Source organism: Terrapene carolina, unplaced genomic scaffold, assembly GCF_002925995.2.
Source record: "Terrapene carolina triunguis isolate 2854851 unplaced genomic scaffold, T_m_triunguis-2.0 Scaffold112, whole genome shotgun sequence".
In the NCBI taxonomy this organism is placed as follows: Eukaryota; Metazoa; Chordata; order Testudines; family Emydidae; genus Terrapene; species Terrapene triunguis.
In genome coordinates, this window is record NW_020664463.1 from 10,521,289 (window position 1) to 10,538,165 (window position 16,877).

General features: G+C 44.2%; 1 protein-coding gene across 1 annotated transcript in view; it reads right to left on the reverse strand.

The window, feature by feature from the left end:
- SCUBE1 (signal peptide, CUB domain and EGF like domain containing 1) overlaps window positions 1-16,877 on the reverse strand; it is a 306,573-nt gene that overhangs the window by 217,431 nt on the left and 72,265 nt on the right. The window contains exon 4 of the mRNA XM_026652281.1: window positions 6,956-7,090. Within this exon, the coding sequence (XP_026508066.1) occupies window positions 6,956-7,090 (135 nt within the window). The remainder of the gene's footprint in view (window positions 1-6,955; window positions 7,091-16,877) is intronic.

Consider the following 16,877-nt stretch of genomic DNA (forward strand, 5'->3'; position numbering starts at 1 on the left):
ACACTTATTATTCAGTTATCCTTACAAATTAATATGAAATACTAATACATTTTTGTGTTTCTATGAAGCCATTCACAGGTGGCTCTCAAACTGATGATCTCTCACAAAGACCTTATGCAGTCTAATAGTTTGCACATGGTTAAACTATACTAAAGAAAGGTTAAGAACTTGCCTAAGGTCACACACAGTTTCAGCAACAGAGCTGGGAACAGAACACACAAGTCCAACTTGCAGTCCCCACCAGCTCTAACCACTGAGGGTCACTTCTTCCCTAGGGCCCAGGCTTTCTGCTATCCTGCCACTGCAGAATCCTGTTGGAGCTATGAAAACAGGGTAAGAATATAAATAAATCTGAGGTTGGGGTGGAGGAGAAGAAAAACTGAAGTATAATTTTCTTCTCCTCCAACAATAACGAAGCCAGCAGTTTGAAGAAGTAAGTGAACTTTTAAGATCACACCTGTCCATACCACGACTGACATCGGGCATCAATCCATCAGATCATTCCTAGGCTAGCGCTGCAAAATTAATAAGATTCAACTGAACACCATATTCCTATGGGATAAGAGGAAGTGGATAAGCAACTCCTCATCAAATGGCTTTCAAATGGTCTGAAAAACCATGGCAACCTCCAAAATGTATGTACAGGAGACCTAGGTAGTCCAAGTCTTTAGCAGAGTTAGAGTATGTCTACATTGCAATCTGATGTGAGACTGCAGTGAGTGTAAACATACCCAAGTTATTTTTTGAGCTAGTTAGATCAAAGCTAACAATATCAGTGAAGCCATAACTAAACAGGAAGCAGCATAGTGGTAGCCTCTTGAGTACACACCCAGGTCCCAGATGAGCTCGTACAGCCCATGTTGCTGTGGCTTCACTGCGTTTACATGAGCTAGGTATATCAAAGCTAGCTCAAGTACGTCTACACATGCTGCAGTCACACATCCAGTTGCAGTTTGGACATACCCATAGACACATAATTAAACTCTGTCTAAGGGCTTGTATACATGGCCCCGCAGTATGAACTAGATGGGTGTGAATTGTAGAGAACGCTAACATGCTATACCAATTGCCCCATGTAGACCCTGCTGGCATGAACTAAAAGGTACCTAGTTTGTGTTAATGTCATCTAGTTTGATATAGTGTAGATGGTGCCTAAAATACTAATCTTCCCAGGATTTCTGAAGTGCATGCTACTTAAGGGGTTAAACATATGTTAGGCTAGTAGGTAGCTAATTTTGGTTTCTATTAAAGCCACCAGTTTTTTCTCTTATATAATTTACTAGTTACCATAGCCTACCAATGCAACTAAGATGCACAATATTTATATGAATAACCAAAATTTTCTTTTATGTTCTGTTAAGTTTTGTCCCTCGCCATAAGATACTCTTTTTGTTCTTTTTCTTTTCCTTTTGCGTAATAAAATGTTGAAACCTGGCTTAGCTGGAGGGAAATGAAGTAAATTTTAGGCATAATAAATGAATCACATTGTACTGGGCATAGCCTCTTCCCAAAAGATGTGTGAGGTTAATTCGTTGGTCAGCAACGGAGAAAGTAAAACAAAACAAACATTGCAAAATGATTGTCCTGACTTGAACATCAGTCTAATCCCTCCAGTATAAAATTCATACTGCTCTGAGGATGATTTAAGTTGATCTTTCCTGCCCATAAGAAATAATGAGAAAACTTCTGGAAATCATGGAGACATGCCATCCAGGATACACGGAAGAAGATATTAAACCCCCCTGCTGTGGCTTTTAACCACAGCCCGTGGGAGTGGTGAGTGAAGACACAATGCTCCAGCAGCAGCTCCTAGAGATGTTGAGATGAAGGCAGGCACAATATCGCTTTGAATGTTGGGGGAAGTGTATGTGGCAGCAGGCATTCATAGATTCTTAAGTGGGATATTGCACACACTCCCCACTCCCTGATGACTAGTGCAGATGGGAAAGGGGGCACAGCTTTACCCTTCCTTATTACTTTGGGGACTGTAATGCTGCCATCCAGTCCATGGCCTCTGTGGCAACCTAGATGGACCTTGGAGTGAGGAGCATAGGCTGCAAGAAGGAAAAGTTTGGAGGAGACACCAGCCCAGCGGTGCTGGAACAATTTTTTATAGTGAGGGTGCTGATGATGGCAATCATGTATTTGGTGTTTATTATTACTACGTCAAGCCAGGGGGTGCAGTAGCACCCCCAACACCTTTAGTTCCAGCACCACTGCACCAGCCAGCATTTGCCCACTGCCCTCAGCACTTGGTCACCTTTCTCCAGTCTAATATTGCTGCTTATCAGTGTTCCAGTGTTACACTGCAGCTGGCTCCACAGTCCTGCTGGGATTGGATTGGTCGTTGATCAGATAGAATAATTGCAAATATGGCAGCTGAATTTATGTCAGCCTACTTCTAAAGTGCATGTTTGCTGAGAATTTTGGGATATGCAAGAGTCACACTGCAGACACTGTCCTCTTCACTGGAAGTCACTATGTCCTCAATCACTGAATGTCCTGCTGCTTTATATTTCTGGGGGTATATTTCTGCAGCATTGTGACAAAGTGGTTTCATTTCCCACACTCCTTGCAACTTTGTCCATAGGCAAGGCATTTTCTTTCTGCCTTTCATGTTGCTTTTCAGAGAATATACACTAGACCATGATATCTGCATTCTCAGTCTGTCTCTGTTCTGCTTCTTGGGTTCCATTAGCTTGAGCCTGTGTACTTGTTCTGCACTAGTGACTGTCACTGTTTTGATCTTTTCTCTGTTCACCAAGGGTGCCCTTGCTATTTGGAGGCACTTCTCTAGGCTTACATCTGTTTCTCTCTACAGACTCTCCTATAAGCTGAAACCACATGTCTCAGAAAAGAGCCCATCTTTAATTAAGGAATCTTTAATGTTTCCAAAGTTGCATGTGGATGTCAGAGTTCTCAGCTTTGTAACTATTCCCTCTTCTGCTTCTTTGTTTTGGGTACAACACAAACAATCCACACACACATACACACACATACACCCTGCCCCCAGTCTCATGCTCTCTACAGTCTTGTTCTGTCTGGGATCATAGTACTCATCAAATGCCTTTATCAGCTGTTCTAATGCTTCCGACATTATTTCTGGCAACAGACTCACTCCTTGTCCTTTTCCCCCCAAATGAGAAATTTAAAAAACTTTACCTTCATTTTCGCATCTTTATCCCCCAAAGTCAGCTCTGTCTACAGACTCAGTTCTTGTTTCCATGCTTGTGCAGGGCTTTTTGTCTGGAAATCCACTATTCCCAGTGGTCTGAGTCCCTCCATGCTGCTTGTTTGCTCTGTTTCTAGCTGCTGCTTTATTTTCTTGTTAATCACACGCTCTTCCTTGCTGTGAGTCTTACTAACAGTATTGCCAACCTCAAATGATCAAAGATCATGAGTCACACCCCCAAAAGTCATGAAACTGCCCCCCAAATCATGAGATTTTTTTTAAAGTGTTATATTGAGTTGCTTGGCTGGTCTTTTGAGTTTTGAACTCACCATCCAACCCCATGCAGGTGTGCAACAATTTGTGTTTCCCAAATGTATTAAGGTGATTTTGAACCCTGCTGCAGGAGCTCTCACCCCCACATCTGCCTGTCCCACATCAATTCCACCCCACATCAGTTCAGACCCCCCCCCCCATGTCTGCAGCTCCTGGGCTCATCAGACCCCTTTCCCAGGCCTGGGGAGGGAGGGCACTGCAGAGGGGTTGTTTTCTCCTGCTTTCAATATAGGGGAGGCAGCTCCAGAGATTATTCACCACTCTCTTCTCCTTCCCAGGCCAAGTGTTGCAGCAAGGGAGAGGGGAAGTGCTGTTGCTCACATGAGGGGAAGGGAGAAGTGGGAGTGGAGCTATCCTGAGCTGCTGGGCATTTTCTGCTTCCTCCTCCCCCTCCCGTGAGAATGGTGTCAGCAGCTGGGGAGTAGGGGAGAGAATTCTGCCTGTTTCCTGTAGCAGCTTTGATTGGCTGCTCTTCCCCAGGAGGTGGAACTGATGGGAAAGCAGCCAATCAGAGGCAAGTTTCCCTAGGCAGAGCTGAAATTTGAGAGAGAGCTGGAGTTTCTCACATCACCCTGAGACTGGCTCTCATGCTGGCCAATCTTGCATGACGTGCACAGAAATCCTAGTTGTCAATACTGCATTAGACTGACTGCTGCTACCATGTTTCCTGTACCACACATTGGCTAATAACATGAGAAGACTCCATGTTCTAAAACTAAACTGGCTCTTTATTAAGAGAACTATTTACAGAAGTGCTGCAACCATAGCGAATATTCCAGCCATGTACACACAGACTGACTTTCTGGTGCCTCTTCCAAACTCTTCCCTCCTGCAACCTTTTCTCTCCCCTCCAAATTGCATGTGGATTGCCACAGCTCTGAATGCCAAATCACTTAAGCATGCACGTAACTTTAAACCACATGAGCCATACTGGCCATACAGGTCAGCAGTGACTCTCAAGCTGGACCCCCATTAATATAAATGAGAGAAGGCTGCAGGCTGGGAAATCTCTGTGAGGGTTCAAGAGCTTTGGGGTATATTCTCCCACATCTGAAATAGCCCAAATCCAATGCCCTTCGGGGCACATTGCACAGCTTCTCTTTTTCACCAGACATTTGAAAATGGTGGGAGAAAATGTAAGAGCAGGAAATTGTTTGAGTGGGGAATGAGCTTTCTTGTGGATTATCTTAAAGTGTGGCACATAGGATGTACTTTTAATTGATATCAAAGGTGCCTGAAATGTATGGATAGGCACCCATTTTAACATTTTTACATAGAAGTCAATGGGTGTAATTGTGTTTAAAATTTACGTCCATGCTGAAGTGCTTGGACCGTTGCGCTTGGGTTGTGACTGGAGCCTACATACTGATGCCGGGTGTGGGAAGGGTTGAAGGATCCTTGTGCCTTTCTCCCACAAACCCCTGTGCACCCATGTAAGTGTAGACACAATCTAGCACTAAAGAGGTCTCTAGTTAAACACTTTGATAAAAGAATATTTCTTCTCTGTTTTGTCCCGAAGTTTTTATATAGACACCCACACGTGATACAGACTGAAAATAAACAATATTCCTAAGGTTAACAGCTTATATATTTAATGGAAAGAATCTGATACACTTCTCACCATGCCTGGTTACTGTTTGCACTTCAGTCAGCTTGGACAATGAAAATAGATCACTCAGTTTCATTTCCTGGTTCTAATGTGCTAGCCCAATGTGTTTGTGTTTGGGTTCACAGTGCTACAGAATAATGTTTACTTTTTTAAAAAAAATTGACACTTTATTTTTGAAAAGTCATAGAGCATTCATGTCATAATACATTTTGTAACTGCCTCCTGCCCTCTTATTTCAGACCCCAAATAATTTGACTGTGTTGCTTTAATTAAATCTTATTTCACACATTCTTTATAAACAAGCTAGCACAAACACACTCACCCCACACATTTTTATTACGGGCATACCTCAGTCACCCTTTAAATCAGCTTCCCCAGTCCTCCTGCAAACTAAGAATCGTCCTCACCATAAAAACTTGCCATTTCCCTCAATAAATCTACTTCATATAAAAATCTTTTGCCTTCAGAATCTCATTTTTCATTTGTTTCATTAGCTTCCATCTCGGACATCTAAATTCCCTTTTATTACAGCTGGGAATTTTTATAATGTGCAAATTGAAATAATGATTGTATTGCAGCACTCTGCAAATGGTTTTCATTAAGCTTCCAGCTACTATTCCTTGCTCTGTTGGATATCTTTGTGTCAGGGTTACTTTACGCTGGACAGAAATTTGAACAATTTATATTGAACAGAATGAGTAAAAACCTACCAGATAACTAGATAACAACTTTTAAAATACATCGGCGGATGGAGCTTAATTGCAGGTTCTCCTCAAAATCAAAGTGCTTTGGTTGCTTTAAACTTGACAATCATTTTAAAATACAGAGAAACTGAATCATTTTCTGGATTGTACATATTTTTAAAATCAAAAATATTATTTATCTCTGCAATTCTAAGTGAACAAGCACACTGTGAGAAATATATTTAGAGTTTTAAGAAAGCTCCTCCTGTTAAACTTGGTTTTCTGTTAATATAGTGACTAAATTCACATCCTACACTCAGTAGGAACCTCTGGTTAATTACAGTGACTTAAAATAATTCAGACACTGTTTGTATGGCAAGTGGAAATTTAGAGTGGTCATTTTGTTGACCAGACTTATCTTGCTGCTTTGAGGCTCACCATCACCTTTTTTAAACTGAGTTTACTAGAATATATTCCCACTACTCTTAGGGTCACCAGAAGTCTGAACGATCACATCAAGAATCCACTTAATTGCAAAGATGTATAGTTCTGTTGCTCTCTTTTTCCCTTTTGCACCCAAGCTTGTCTTCTGTGTCTGAAATTTACAGGAAAAAGAGAGGAGCTTGCTCCAACAAAAATCATCACTAGATTATGACCACAGCTGTATGGAAAATCCTTGATTTTACAGATACTGGCTATCAGCAATCAAAAACTCAAGCAAATTCAGTGGGCTTCTGGCAAAAGAAGAGTGTGTATAATTTCCCAAATAAATTGGCCATTTGTTTCAATGTAAATTTTGGTACCACAATGCCTAGGGTAGAGGGTTGCCATTTTAAATGACTTCTGTGTTCTAATGATCAGTAGTTTTACATTCCAGATATTACTATTTCATATCAAAATCTTTTTTCCCTGCCTTACTAATGAATATGCTGCCAGTTTAGATGGCTGCATAATAAATCAGTCAAGATCCTACCAAAAAAACCCACCAACCCATCAACAGACATATTTCACAGAAATCTATGGATACAATACACTATCCAACTTCTATAGCACAATGATTTTCAGAGATCTGAGGAGAGAAATATAAAGAACATAGTTTCTGAATATTTTATCAACATGGTTACTCCACTGAACATTTCTCCAAGACTGAGCACTTACCATTGGAGCGGTGAATACAGGTGTGCTGGTTATCACTCAGGAAAAAGCCCTCCTTGCATTGACACTCATAGCTGCCCATTGTGTTCACACAAATCTGTTGGCATCCTCCATTGTTATCCAGACACTCATCAACGTCTAGGGGAAAAATGAGAATGTAATATCTACACGCAGACTGTATGTTTAAAATAGCAAGCATCAACCAAAAGGCACTCTGTAAATCAATCTAATGCAATTTACATGGGCACTATTACAGTTAATCCAAATTAATCCATTTAATTCTTTTTCTCACTTCACAGGTTTAAAGTTAACATTAAAAGAACTATGGGGGAGGGGAGGGGGCATCCAGCTTAAGCCACTATGCATTCTGAGTCGCAAATTGATTTCCAAAGCACAATGAATGTTAACGTTCTAAAGAGCTGTGACCCCATCTGCCAAAAGTGGTGTTGTGCTCTGTCATTCCCTATCCACTTGGAAAGACATACTTCGGGCCTACAGTAATTTCTATCGGGGTAGCAGGCAAACACAAAGGGCATTATTGGGTGAAAAGAGTCTTTATAGAGTTCTGGTCTTGAACAGAACAGCATGCTTCAATTACTGAAGTCATAACCCCCTACTTTGTCCGTTTGTTTAATGTTGTTTAATGAAAGAAAGACTTCTTAAATCTAAATGTTCCATGTCTGTATTGTCATTTTAATAGGCAAATATATAAACCCACAAAGGCAGCATTAGCTACTGGCTGTTTTGAGGGTCCCCTCTCTCCTCCTCTGCCACCCCCTCCCCCGCCATTACCTCCCTTTGGCATTAAAATTGTTATACTGTTCTGTTTAACGGAGACATATGTTTTACCATTAGGAGAACACTGACACTAAACGATATACTCAGTGTATCTGACCTGTATTCAACCTTGCAAGCACTCTCATCTTTTGCTCATAAAAGATTGCAGAATATCTCTGTTCCCAGTTAACTCTTTGGACAATAGAGTCTCTGCCACCCAAGAAACTCACAATTTGTTCTTTTTGTGAGGCATTGCAAACAAACAACCAGTTATTTCACAGGAAGTGCCAACATTTCAGAAAGGGACAAAAACTATAAATGCCTCAGCAGGGTTGGCATAGCTACTGCAGTAATTATTTTTTCAGGAAAGCCAATGGAATGAAATTACCAGACATGTTGCTTAGGCAGGTACACTGCATCCAGGAGATTTGAAATGCTAGAGAAACCTGATTGATAATTAACACTGCAATGCAGGGCTGGTTCAGCCATCCCTACTGAGCCTGACGACCTAAGTCCGGGGGATCCATCTATGTGAGTGTGATGTTTCTGCTCAAGCTCCAGCACTATAAAGGATGGTAAATGCAGGCCCAGAGCAGTGTAATGGGGATAACAAGCGCTAGAGAGTAAGAATGTCTCCTCCTTTATCCTGGACCTGGATGGCAACATGCAGCAAGTTTCCCTTTTACCAGGAAACTGTGAGGCACTATTCCCTCAAGTTCCCCCCACAAACACCGCTTGCCCCTCACCATTCTCAACAAGTTATCACTTCCTCTTGTCCCTTTGGGAGACTGAACCCCTTTAGCAGACACATCAGAGCCATTTGAGGAGCACATTAGGAGAGACCATCTGAGCCATTGGAGCTGGGAGGGGAAGGAGCAGTCACACGACTTTGCAAGAGGCTGCATGTGTGAGTGAATAGGCCTTGCGGCAATAGTAATGTTAATATTGACACAAATAGCCCTAATTCAGTCTTCAGTGTTTGGACTAAATTACTTCAAAATTATACATTGGATTGTAGACTCGTCTCTTTAGAAGATTAGCTTAATGCTAACTGGAGAAAAAAATCTCACTTGATCCATACACAAAAACACAATTTCGCAGCAAAGTGAGAAGTTTTCCAAGTGTTGCTGTCTATATTTTCACAAAACAGCTTGAACAATTGCCTTTCCATTCTGATGAATAATTTGAAACCAATGCAATAATTTATCAACATGTTTTTCTGCTTTTGACAGTAAAATCTGATGATTTACCACTTCTGTAAAGAGACTGCCCCATTTACCACCAACCCCTACCCTTTGTATCTTAGAGTTAACATTAACACAGTTCAGACTCTGAAAACAACTGGAGAAATTTCTAATAGCAAAATGTTGTCAGTTACTTGCACCAAAATGATTAAAAAATAAAGACAAAGGAGAAGATTTGAGTGAAAGGAAGCAACTCGGCTCTAGAACATGCTTACTCCCATACTGTAGAAACCCCCCCAGCAAACTCTGAGAGTCTGATTGCCTTGTCCCTGTATAGCATTGGTTTGTCTCTCTATTTCGGCCTTAGTCCTACCATGGGACTGGCTTGATTAGAGCTCATTGCATGACTGGGCCTTAGAGGACAATAACCATATCTCCTATTATCTAGAGTGTCAAGCACAGTCTTAGTTGGAGCTGTCTAATAATGTTCATCAAATAATTTAGTTGCTATGTGAAAGGGGTCACCAGTACAAAAGTTTGAGAACCACTGAATTAGACCTTGTGCATGGTTTGGATTGTGGGATGAGGTGGAGGAGCATGTGTGTGTGTCTGGTCATTACAGCTGATGGAGTATTTTTTAGTAAAACCAACAAACATGCTTCTGGCTTTTCAATTAATGTATCTGCTAAACCTGTCAAAGCAGCCCACCTGTATTGCAACCGTGGCTAATTCAGAGTAGTTACCACATGAAGATGGCACACCTGTTTCAGCCAGTGTCCCCAAGGGCCTCGCTTTGAAAAATAATTCTGATCAACCATACTTTTTCAACACACTCCAGGGAAAAAGCCAACAACCAAAGGACACCTCTAAAGTCAATCCCATCTGAGACCAAACCCACAAGCTTGCAGTGGAAAGAAATGGAAACAAACTAGGCAGACTGATTGTCAAGGGATGCACATCCACTCCCACCCCATTCTTTTTCCTGGAGAATCTCTTCTCTGCCTTCTTTTTGTGTTTCTGCCTTATGGCAACATTATCATAAGTGTTTAAGTGACACAAGAGTCAAAGTCTCATTTTCAAAAGTGAGTAAGTCCCATTGAGTTTCAGTGAGAGTTAAGCTCCTAAGTAACTTTTGGAAATGGGATGCCTAAGTCACTGAGGAACTTTTGAAAATTTTACTCTAAAACCTTTTCTTTAAAACTTTTGGCAGCGGTCTCTCAGAATGCTGCTTTTGCCACTGTAGCACTGTGCGGCAGAGAGGTGGATTGCTGGTAGCAGTAGTGCAGGACTTCAAGATAGTTTAGCAAAACACAGTTCCAGGGGAGAGGGGTGCCTTTAGGCTTATAAGAGAAATGGGTAGAGATGTTTGAGCCTTAAAGTCAGTACGTTCTGAACCTCTTTAGTCAGGAAGTTGGTCTGCAAATCTCCTGAGAAAAGGCCTTCCTGAGGTGGAAATACTGCGTATAGCTACCCTTGTAGTATTTTGATACTTGTATTTCTGCTATAAACTGGGAAGGGTAAAAGTGCACAAAATGTAACAGATAAAAACTTATGTACATATGGAACTCCTTAAAATTTAAAAAATGACTCAGATTCATGCCTGTTATTTCATCTGAATCAAAGTTTTCCATCCCTAGAACTTAACCTAATTATAATTTAGCAGTGGGACTACTTATATATAGCAGTGCTTTCCTCTTTCCACCTCCCTGTTCCACTACTCAAGAGGGCACCAATTTGTTGTGCAGTAGGCGTCCTGGAAGATCTGATTTCAAGATGACATTGGAGGCACCAAGGTTAAATCTGGAAGTGGCTGTGGGAGTTGAGCAAATGGCATTAGGTTAGATGTCTTAGGCCTGGTCTACACTAGGCTTTTATGTTGAATTTGGCGCCGTTACATCGAATTAACCCTGCACCCGTCCACACCACGAAGCTATTTAGTTCGACATAGAGCTCTCTTAAATTCGACTTCTGTACTCCTCCCCAACGAGAGGAGTAGCGCTAAATTCGAAATGGCCATATCGAATTAGGCTAGGTGTGGATGGAAATCGACGCTAATAGCTCCGGGAGCTATCCCACAGTGCACCACTCTGTTGACGCTCTGGACAGCGGTCAGAGCTCGGATGCTCTGACCAGCCACACAGGAAAAGCCCCGGGAAAATTTGAATTCCCTTTCCTGTCTGGGCAGTTTGAATCTCATTTCCTGTTTGGACATCGTGGCGAGCTCAGCAGCACTGGCAACGATGCAGAGCTCTCCAGCAGAGATGGCCGTGCAATCGCAGACTAGAAAGAGGGCCCCAGCATGGACTGATTGGGAAGTCTTGGATCTCATTGCTGTGTGGGGCGATGAGTCCGTGCTTTCAGAGCTGCGCTCCAAAAGAAGGAATGCAAAGATCTACGAGAAGATCTCTAAAGCCATGGCAGAGAGAGGATACAGCCGGGATGCAACGCAGTGCCGCGTGAAAATCAAGGAGCTGAGACAAGGCTACCAAAAAACCAAAGAGGCAAACGGACGCTCCGGATCCCAGCCCCACACATCCCGTTTCTACCAGGCACTGCATTTCATCCTAGGTGCGGCCGCCACCACTACCCCACCCGTGACCGTGGACTCTGAGGATGGGATATTGTCCGCGGCCGGTTCCTCGTCGGACATGTTAGCGGATGGGGAAGATGAGGAAGGAGATGAGGAGGACGAGGCAGTCGACAGCGCTTGCACCGCTGATTTCCCTGACAGCCAAGAGCTCTTCATCACCCTTACCGAGATCCCCTACCAACCGTCCCCAGCCGTTACCCCGGACACAGAATCAGGGGAAGGATCAAGCAGTAAGTGCTTTAAACATCTAAACTTTTATTTTTAACAGAACTGGAATATTTAAAATATTAACAATGGGTTTTTCTTGAAGTGATTTAAACATCTAAACTTTTATTTTTAACAGAACTGGAATATTTATAATATTAACAATGGGTTTTTCATGATTTCTTTGCCTTAGGCGATAAAATTTTTAGTCCCAACTATTTAAAAAAAAACTAACAATGTCCGGTTTTTCATGATTCTGCTGCCCAAGACGCTCCACTCTTTAGTCCCTGCCAGTGCAGCTACACCAAAATCCGGTCTATATGTCCGGGGATAGAGACGAAATCCTCATGGGAGATCTCAACATAGGTCTCCTGGAGGTAATGTTCAAGCCTGGTCATCAGGTTCCTGGGGAGAGCGATTTTATATGGTCCTCCATGGTACGAGACGTTTCCTCGCCAGGAGACAATCAAATACTCAGGGATCATTGCACTGAAAAACATGGCGGCATACAGCCCTGGTTTTTGCATGCTTTCCCTAAGCATGCGTTCCTTCTCGCTGTCCGAGATCCTCATCAGGGTGATGTCGCTCATGATGCCCTGCTTTGAATTAGGGAGGGGAATGTTAGTATTGGGACTGCTTTACAGCCACGCGGTGGAGGCAGGAGAGGGGCAGCATACAGGGATCTTTCCCTGGGACAGCCGCGAGGGGGTGGGACAGGGGCAGAGTTCATGCTTGCCGGATTGCTGGCAGCAGAGACTGGCTTTGCTTTCAATGTGAAAGGAGGCCAGTGCTACTATTAAAGTTTTAAGCAGCCACAAGTCTACGGCTTACCATGTTTGCCTGCTACACAAGTTGAGGCGTCCTGCCCCGCTTCTCAGATCGCCACTGCAAGACCCCAGGCACTGAAGGCGAGGTCCGAAAATTCGACCTTGTCCTGAGTGCGCATGTGAGAGGTGCAGTGCATGGTCTTGTTCACAGAGAAAGACTATGTTCTTTGTTCACAACTTCATTTATCTGTCTCAGGAATTCACTCCCTTTTTCCCATTCCCACAGACACATCTGCGACTGTCTCCCAACCCAGCCTGGCATCACACTCCCAGAAGCTAGCGCAGATTAGGCGGAGGAAGAAGAAAACGCGTGAGGACATGTTCTCAGAACTAATGTCCTGCTCCCGAGCCCAGGCAGCCCAGCAGACACAGTGGAGGGAGAACTTGTCCCAAATGCACCGAGCAATCATGGAACGGGAGGAGAGGTGGCGTCAGGAAGACCAGCAGGCGACTCAAACGCTGCTTGGACTAATGAGGGAGCAAACGGACACGCTCCGGCGCCTTGTGGATGTTCTGCAAGACCGGAGGCAGGAGGACAGAGCCCCGCTGCGGTCTATCTCTAACCGCCCTCCCCCGCCACCAAGTCCCACACCCCCCTCACCCAAAGTCCAAAGAAGGAGGGGCGGCAAGGGCCGTTAAAACTTTCAGTCAACCACTGCAGACTGCTCTAGCACTCTTGGGCTCTCATTCCCCAAAATTTGAAAAGTCCTTTCCTACCCACCTCACACAAGCCCCCGTCCAAGTTTCACCACCCCTCGTTTCATGTGTGGTTCATAATAAAATATTCGTTTCTGTTAATTACTGTTTCCATGATTTTCTTTTGGAGGATAGTCTGTCTGAAGGGGGGGAAGGGGCTTGGTAATTGGACAGGACAGTCACCTTTAGCAGGGTACAGAGGCGGGGGCAGGTCCAGCATTAGGACACATACACAGTGCAGTCACTAGTTGCCCTGGTCAGTCTGGGAGATGGTTTTCATGTTCTGTGGGGGGGGTGGGGGTAGCTCTGTGACTTTGTGGCGGGGGAGGGCAGTTACAGATCTTATGCAGCGGTCCTTATCCTGGATCACAGAGCCACGCAGCAGGGGATCTGTAACCCTCCTCCCCCTGCCAGAAAGTCACATATCCGACACATACACGCAGTCCCGCCCAGGAGTGCTGGCAGGCTCCGTTGAAACAACCAGTCCACCACTGCGGAGCCTGTCATTCCGGGAGTTTAGAAGCATCATTTGCATCAGAACACTAAACCCGCCCCCCGCCACAGTCTGCGTCCCCGGTTTAAAACATTCCCGCGAAAACAGTAATAAAGACAACGGTGTTCATTAACAAAACAGAACAGATTTTATTTTTTGGGAAGGGAGTGAAGGGGGTATGTAGCTGGAGAGGATAGTCAACATAAACTGGGTAAAGAAACGGGGGCAGGTTCAGCTTCTCTTTAAACAAAATTAATAGTCACAGGTTACCCTGCTCACTGAGGAACCTAGCTTTCAAAGCCTCCCGGATGCACAGCGCGTCCCGCTGGTCTCTTCTAATCGCCCGGCTGTCTGGCTAGGCGTAATCAGAAGCCAGGCTATTTGCCTCAACCTCCCACCCCGCCATAAAGGTCTCCCCCTTGCTCTCACAGAGATTGTGGAGCACACAGCAAGCTGATATAACAATGGGGATATTGGTTTCGCTGAGATCACAGCGAGTCAGTAAGCTTCTCCATCTCCCCTTGAGACGGCCAAAAGCACACTCCACCACCATTCTGCACTTGCTCAGCCGGTAGTTGAAGAGTTCTTTTTCAGTGTCCAGGGCGCCAGTATAGGGCTTCATGAGCCAGGGCATCAGCGGGTAGGCTGGGTCCCCGAGGATCACTGTAGGCATCTCCACATCCCTAAGAGTTATTTTGTGGTCCGGGAAGTAAATACCTTCCTGCAGCCGTCTAAACAGACCAGAGTTCCTGAACACGCGAGCGTCATGAACCTTGCCCGGCCATCCGACGTTGATGTTGGTAAAACGTCCCCTATGGTCCACCAGTGCTTGCAGCACCATTGAAAAGTAGCCCTTTCGGTTGATGTACTGGCTGGCCTGGTGGTCCGGTCCCAGGATAGGGATGTGAGTCCCATCTATAGCCCCACCGCAGTTTGGGAATCCCATCGCGGCGAAACCATCTATGATGACCTCCACGTTTCCCAGGGTCACTACCTTTGAGAGCAGTAGCTCAACGATTGCGTTGGCTACTTGCATCACAACAACCCCCACGGTAGATTTGCCCACACCAAAGTGGTTCACGACTGACCGGTAGCTGTCCGGTGTTGCAAGCTTCCAGAGGGCTATGGCCACTCGCTTCTGGACAGTCAGGGCTGCTTGCATCCGGGTGTCATTGCGCTTCAGGGCAGGGGACAGCAAGTCACAAAGTTCAAGGAAAGTGCCCTTCCGCATGCGAAAGTTTTGCAGCCACTGGGATTCATCCCAGACCTGCAGCACTATGCAGTCCCACCAGTCCGTGCTTGTTTCCCGGGCCCAGAATCGCCGTTCCACAACATCCACATGACCCATTGCCACCGTGATGTCCTGGGCGCTGGGTCTCGTGGTTTCTGACAGCTCTGTGCTACTCTCCGACTTCAGGCCCTCACGGCGGTGCCATAGCCTCCTCTCCTGATTTCTCTGCATCTGCCTCAGGGAAAGGTGTATGATAAGCTGCGAGGCGTTGAGAACGGCCACAACTGCAGCGATGGTCGCAGCGGGATCCATGCTCGCAATGCTGTGGCGTCCGCGCTGTCACTGATCAGAAAAGTGCGCGAACTGATTTCCCGCCGGCGCTTTCAGGGAGGGAGGGAGGACGGTAGTGACGGACGGATGACGACAGTTACCCAAAAGCACCCTCAACACATTTTTTTACCCAGAAGGCATTGGCGGCTCGACCCAGAATTCCAATGGGCAGCGGGGACTGCGGGAACTGTGGGATAGCTGCCCACAGTGCACCGCTTCCAATGTCGACGCTTGCCCCGTTAGTGTGGACTCACACAGTCGAATTACTGTCCTTAGTGTGGACACACACGTTCGACTTTGTAATATCGATTCCACATATTCGATTTAAGTGAAATCGAACTACCCTCGTAGTGTAGACATACCCTTAGACAGCAGCTCCTGCTGAAATGCTCATACAACAGGTGACAAGTTTGTCAAGGTAAGAGAGTGATGGATCACACCAGCTGATGTGGTTGTGAAAGAGCAAGAGGTTTGTAAGTAAAATCATTGCTAGCCACATTTATTGGACTACCTTTAGATAATGGAAAGGTAGGTATTAGGAGCATGAATGAATGAGAAAAGGACATATCTGATTGTGAATGTGCAATAAGCATATCTTCAGGGTGAGAGGGAGTAGATCTCGCAGAGATTTTAAGAGCGTGGCCAAAATTTTCAAACATATGTACATAAAGCTAGACACCTGAAAAATCTGGCCTCTGGACTAAAAAAGGGAATGTGACAAAAGTGGAGAAGAAACATTGCATGAAAAGGAGAATGAAACCAACGAGCTCAGCTTTAGACACCACAGTGATAGAAACTTTACACAAAGCATAGATCAGATCAACAGATAACATGCATCTTCAGAAGGTGGGAAAAAAGCGACAGCTGTGAATGCTTACTAAAATATCCCTTTAAAAACAGAAAGTATGAAAATTGTGATACCCTGCAAAAGGCAAACAAGTTTTGCAGAAAAAGGGAGAAACAAGAAACACTGATAATTGCATCAGCTGGCAACTATCTGGTTATTCCATCTTTCATGGATCCTTCTAATTAGAAATAATTATTCTCAACATCAATTTACCTGCAATGGCTCTATGTGGGAACCTGTTTTTCATTTCTTTTTTTCAGTTTCTTTTAATGCTTTTCCTCTTCTTTTGGTGTGTGGAGGCAATTAGATTTAGCTGAAAAGTTTGTCTACATAACACAAATTCTTTAGAAAAGAAAAATGCATTTACCCCTTCAAGGGTTTCTTTTATCTTAAAAGTGAAAACACATCTCTAAGATGGAGAATAAATTGCACAAATTATCAATTAACTGTATAGACTGTACATTCTTTGGAGCTATCTTTTTATTATGAAGGTGTACAGCCTCTAGCTCAATGGGAGCTTGATCCCATGATGTGTCAAACAGTATCCCATCTCCTATAAATAGTGTCATTTATTGAGCTTTAATTGTTGGTCTGCTCCACAGTCACTGATGTAACGTAATTGGGTTTTCATTTGCTCTCACATTTGATGGAAGCACTTGAATGTGGGAGCTTAAATTTCGCTTTCTGGGGCTATTTGTACAAATACATTTGGATTTCTCAAATTTCCATTGAAAATAAAACACAGT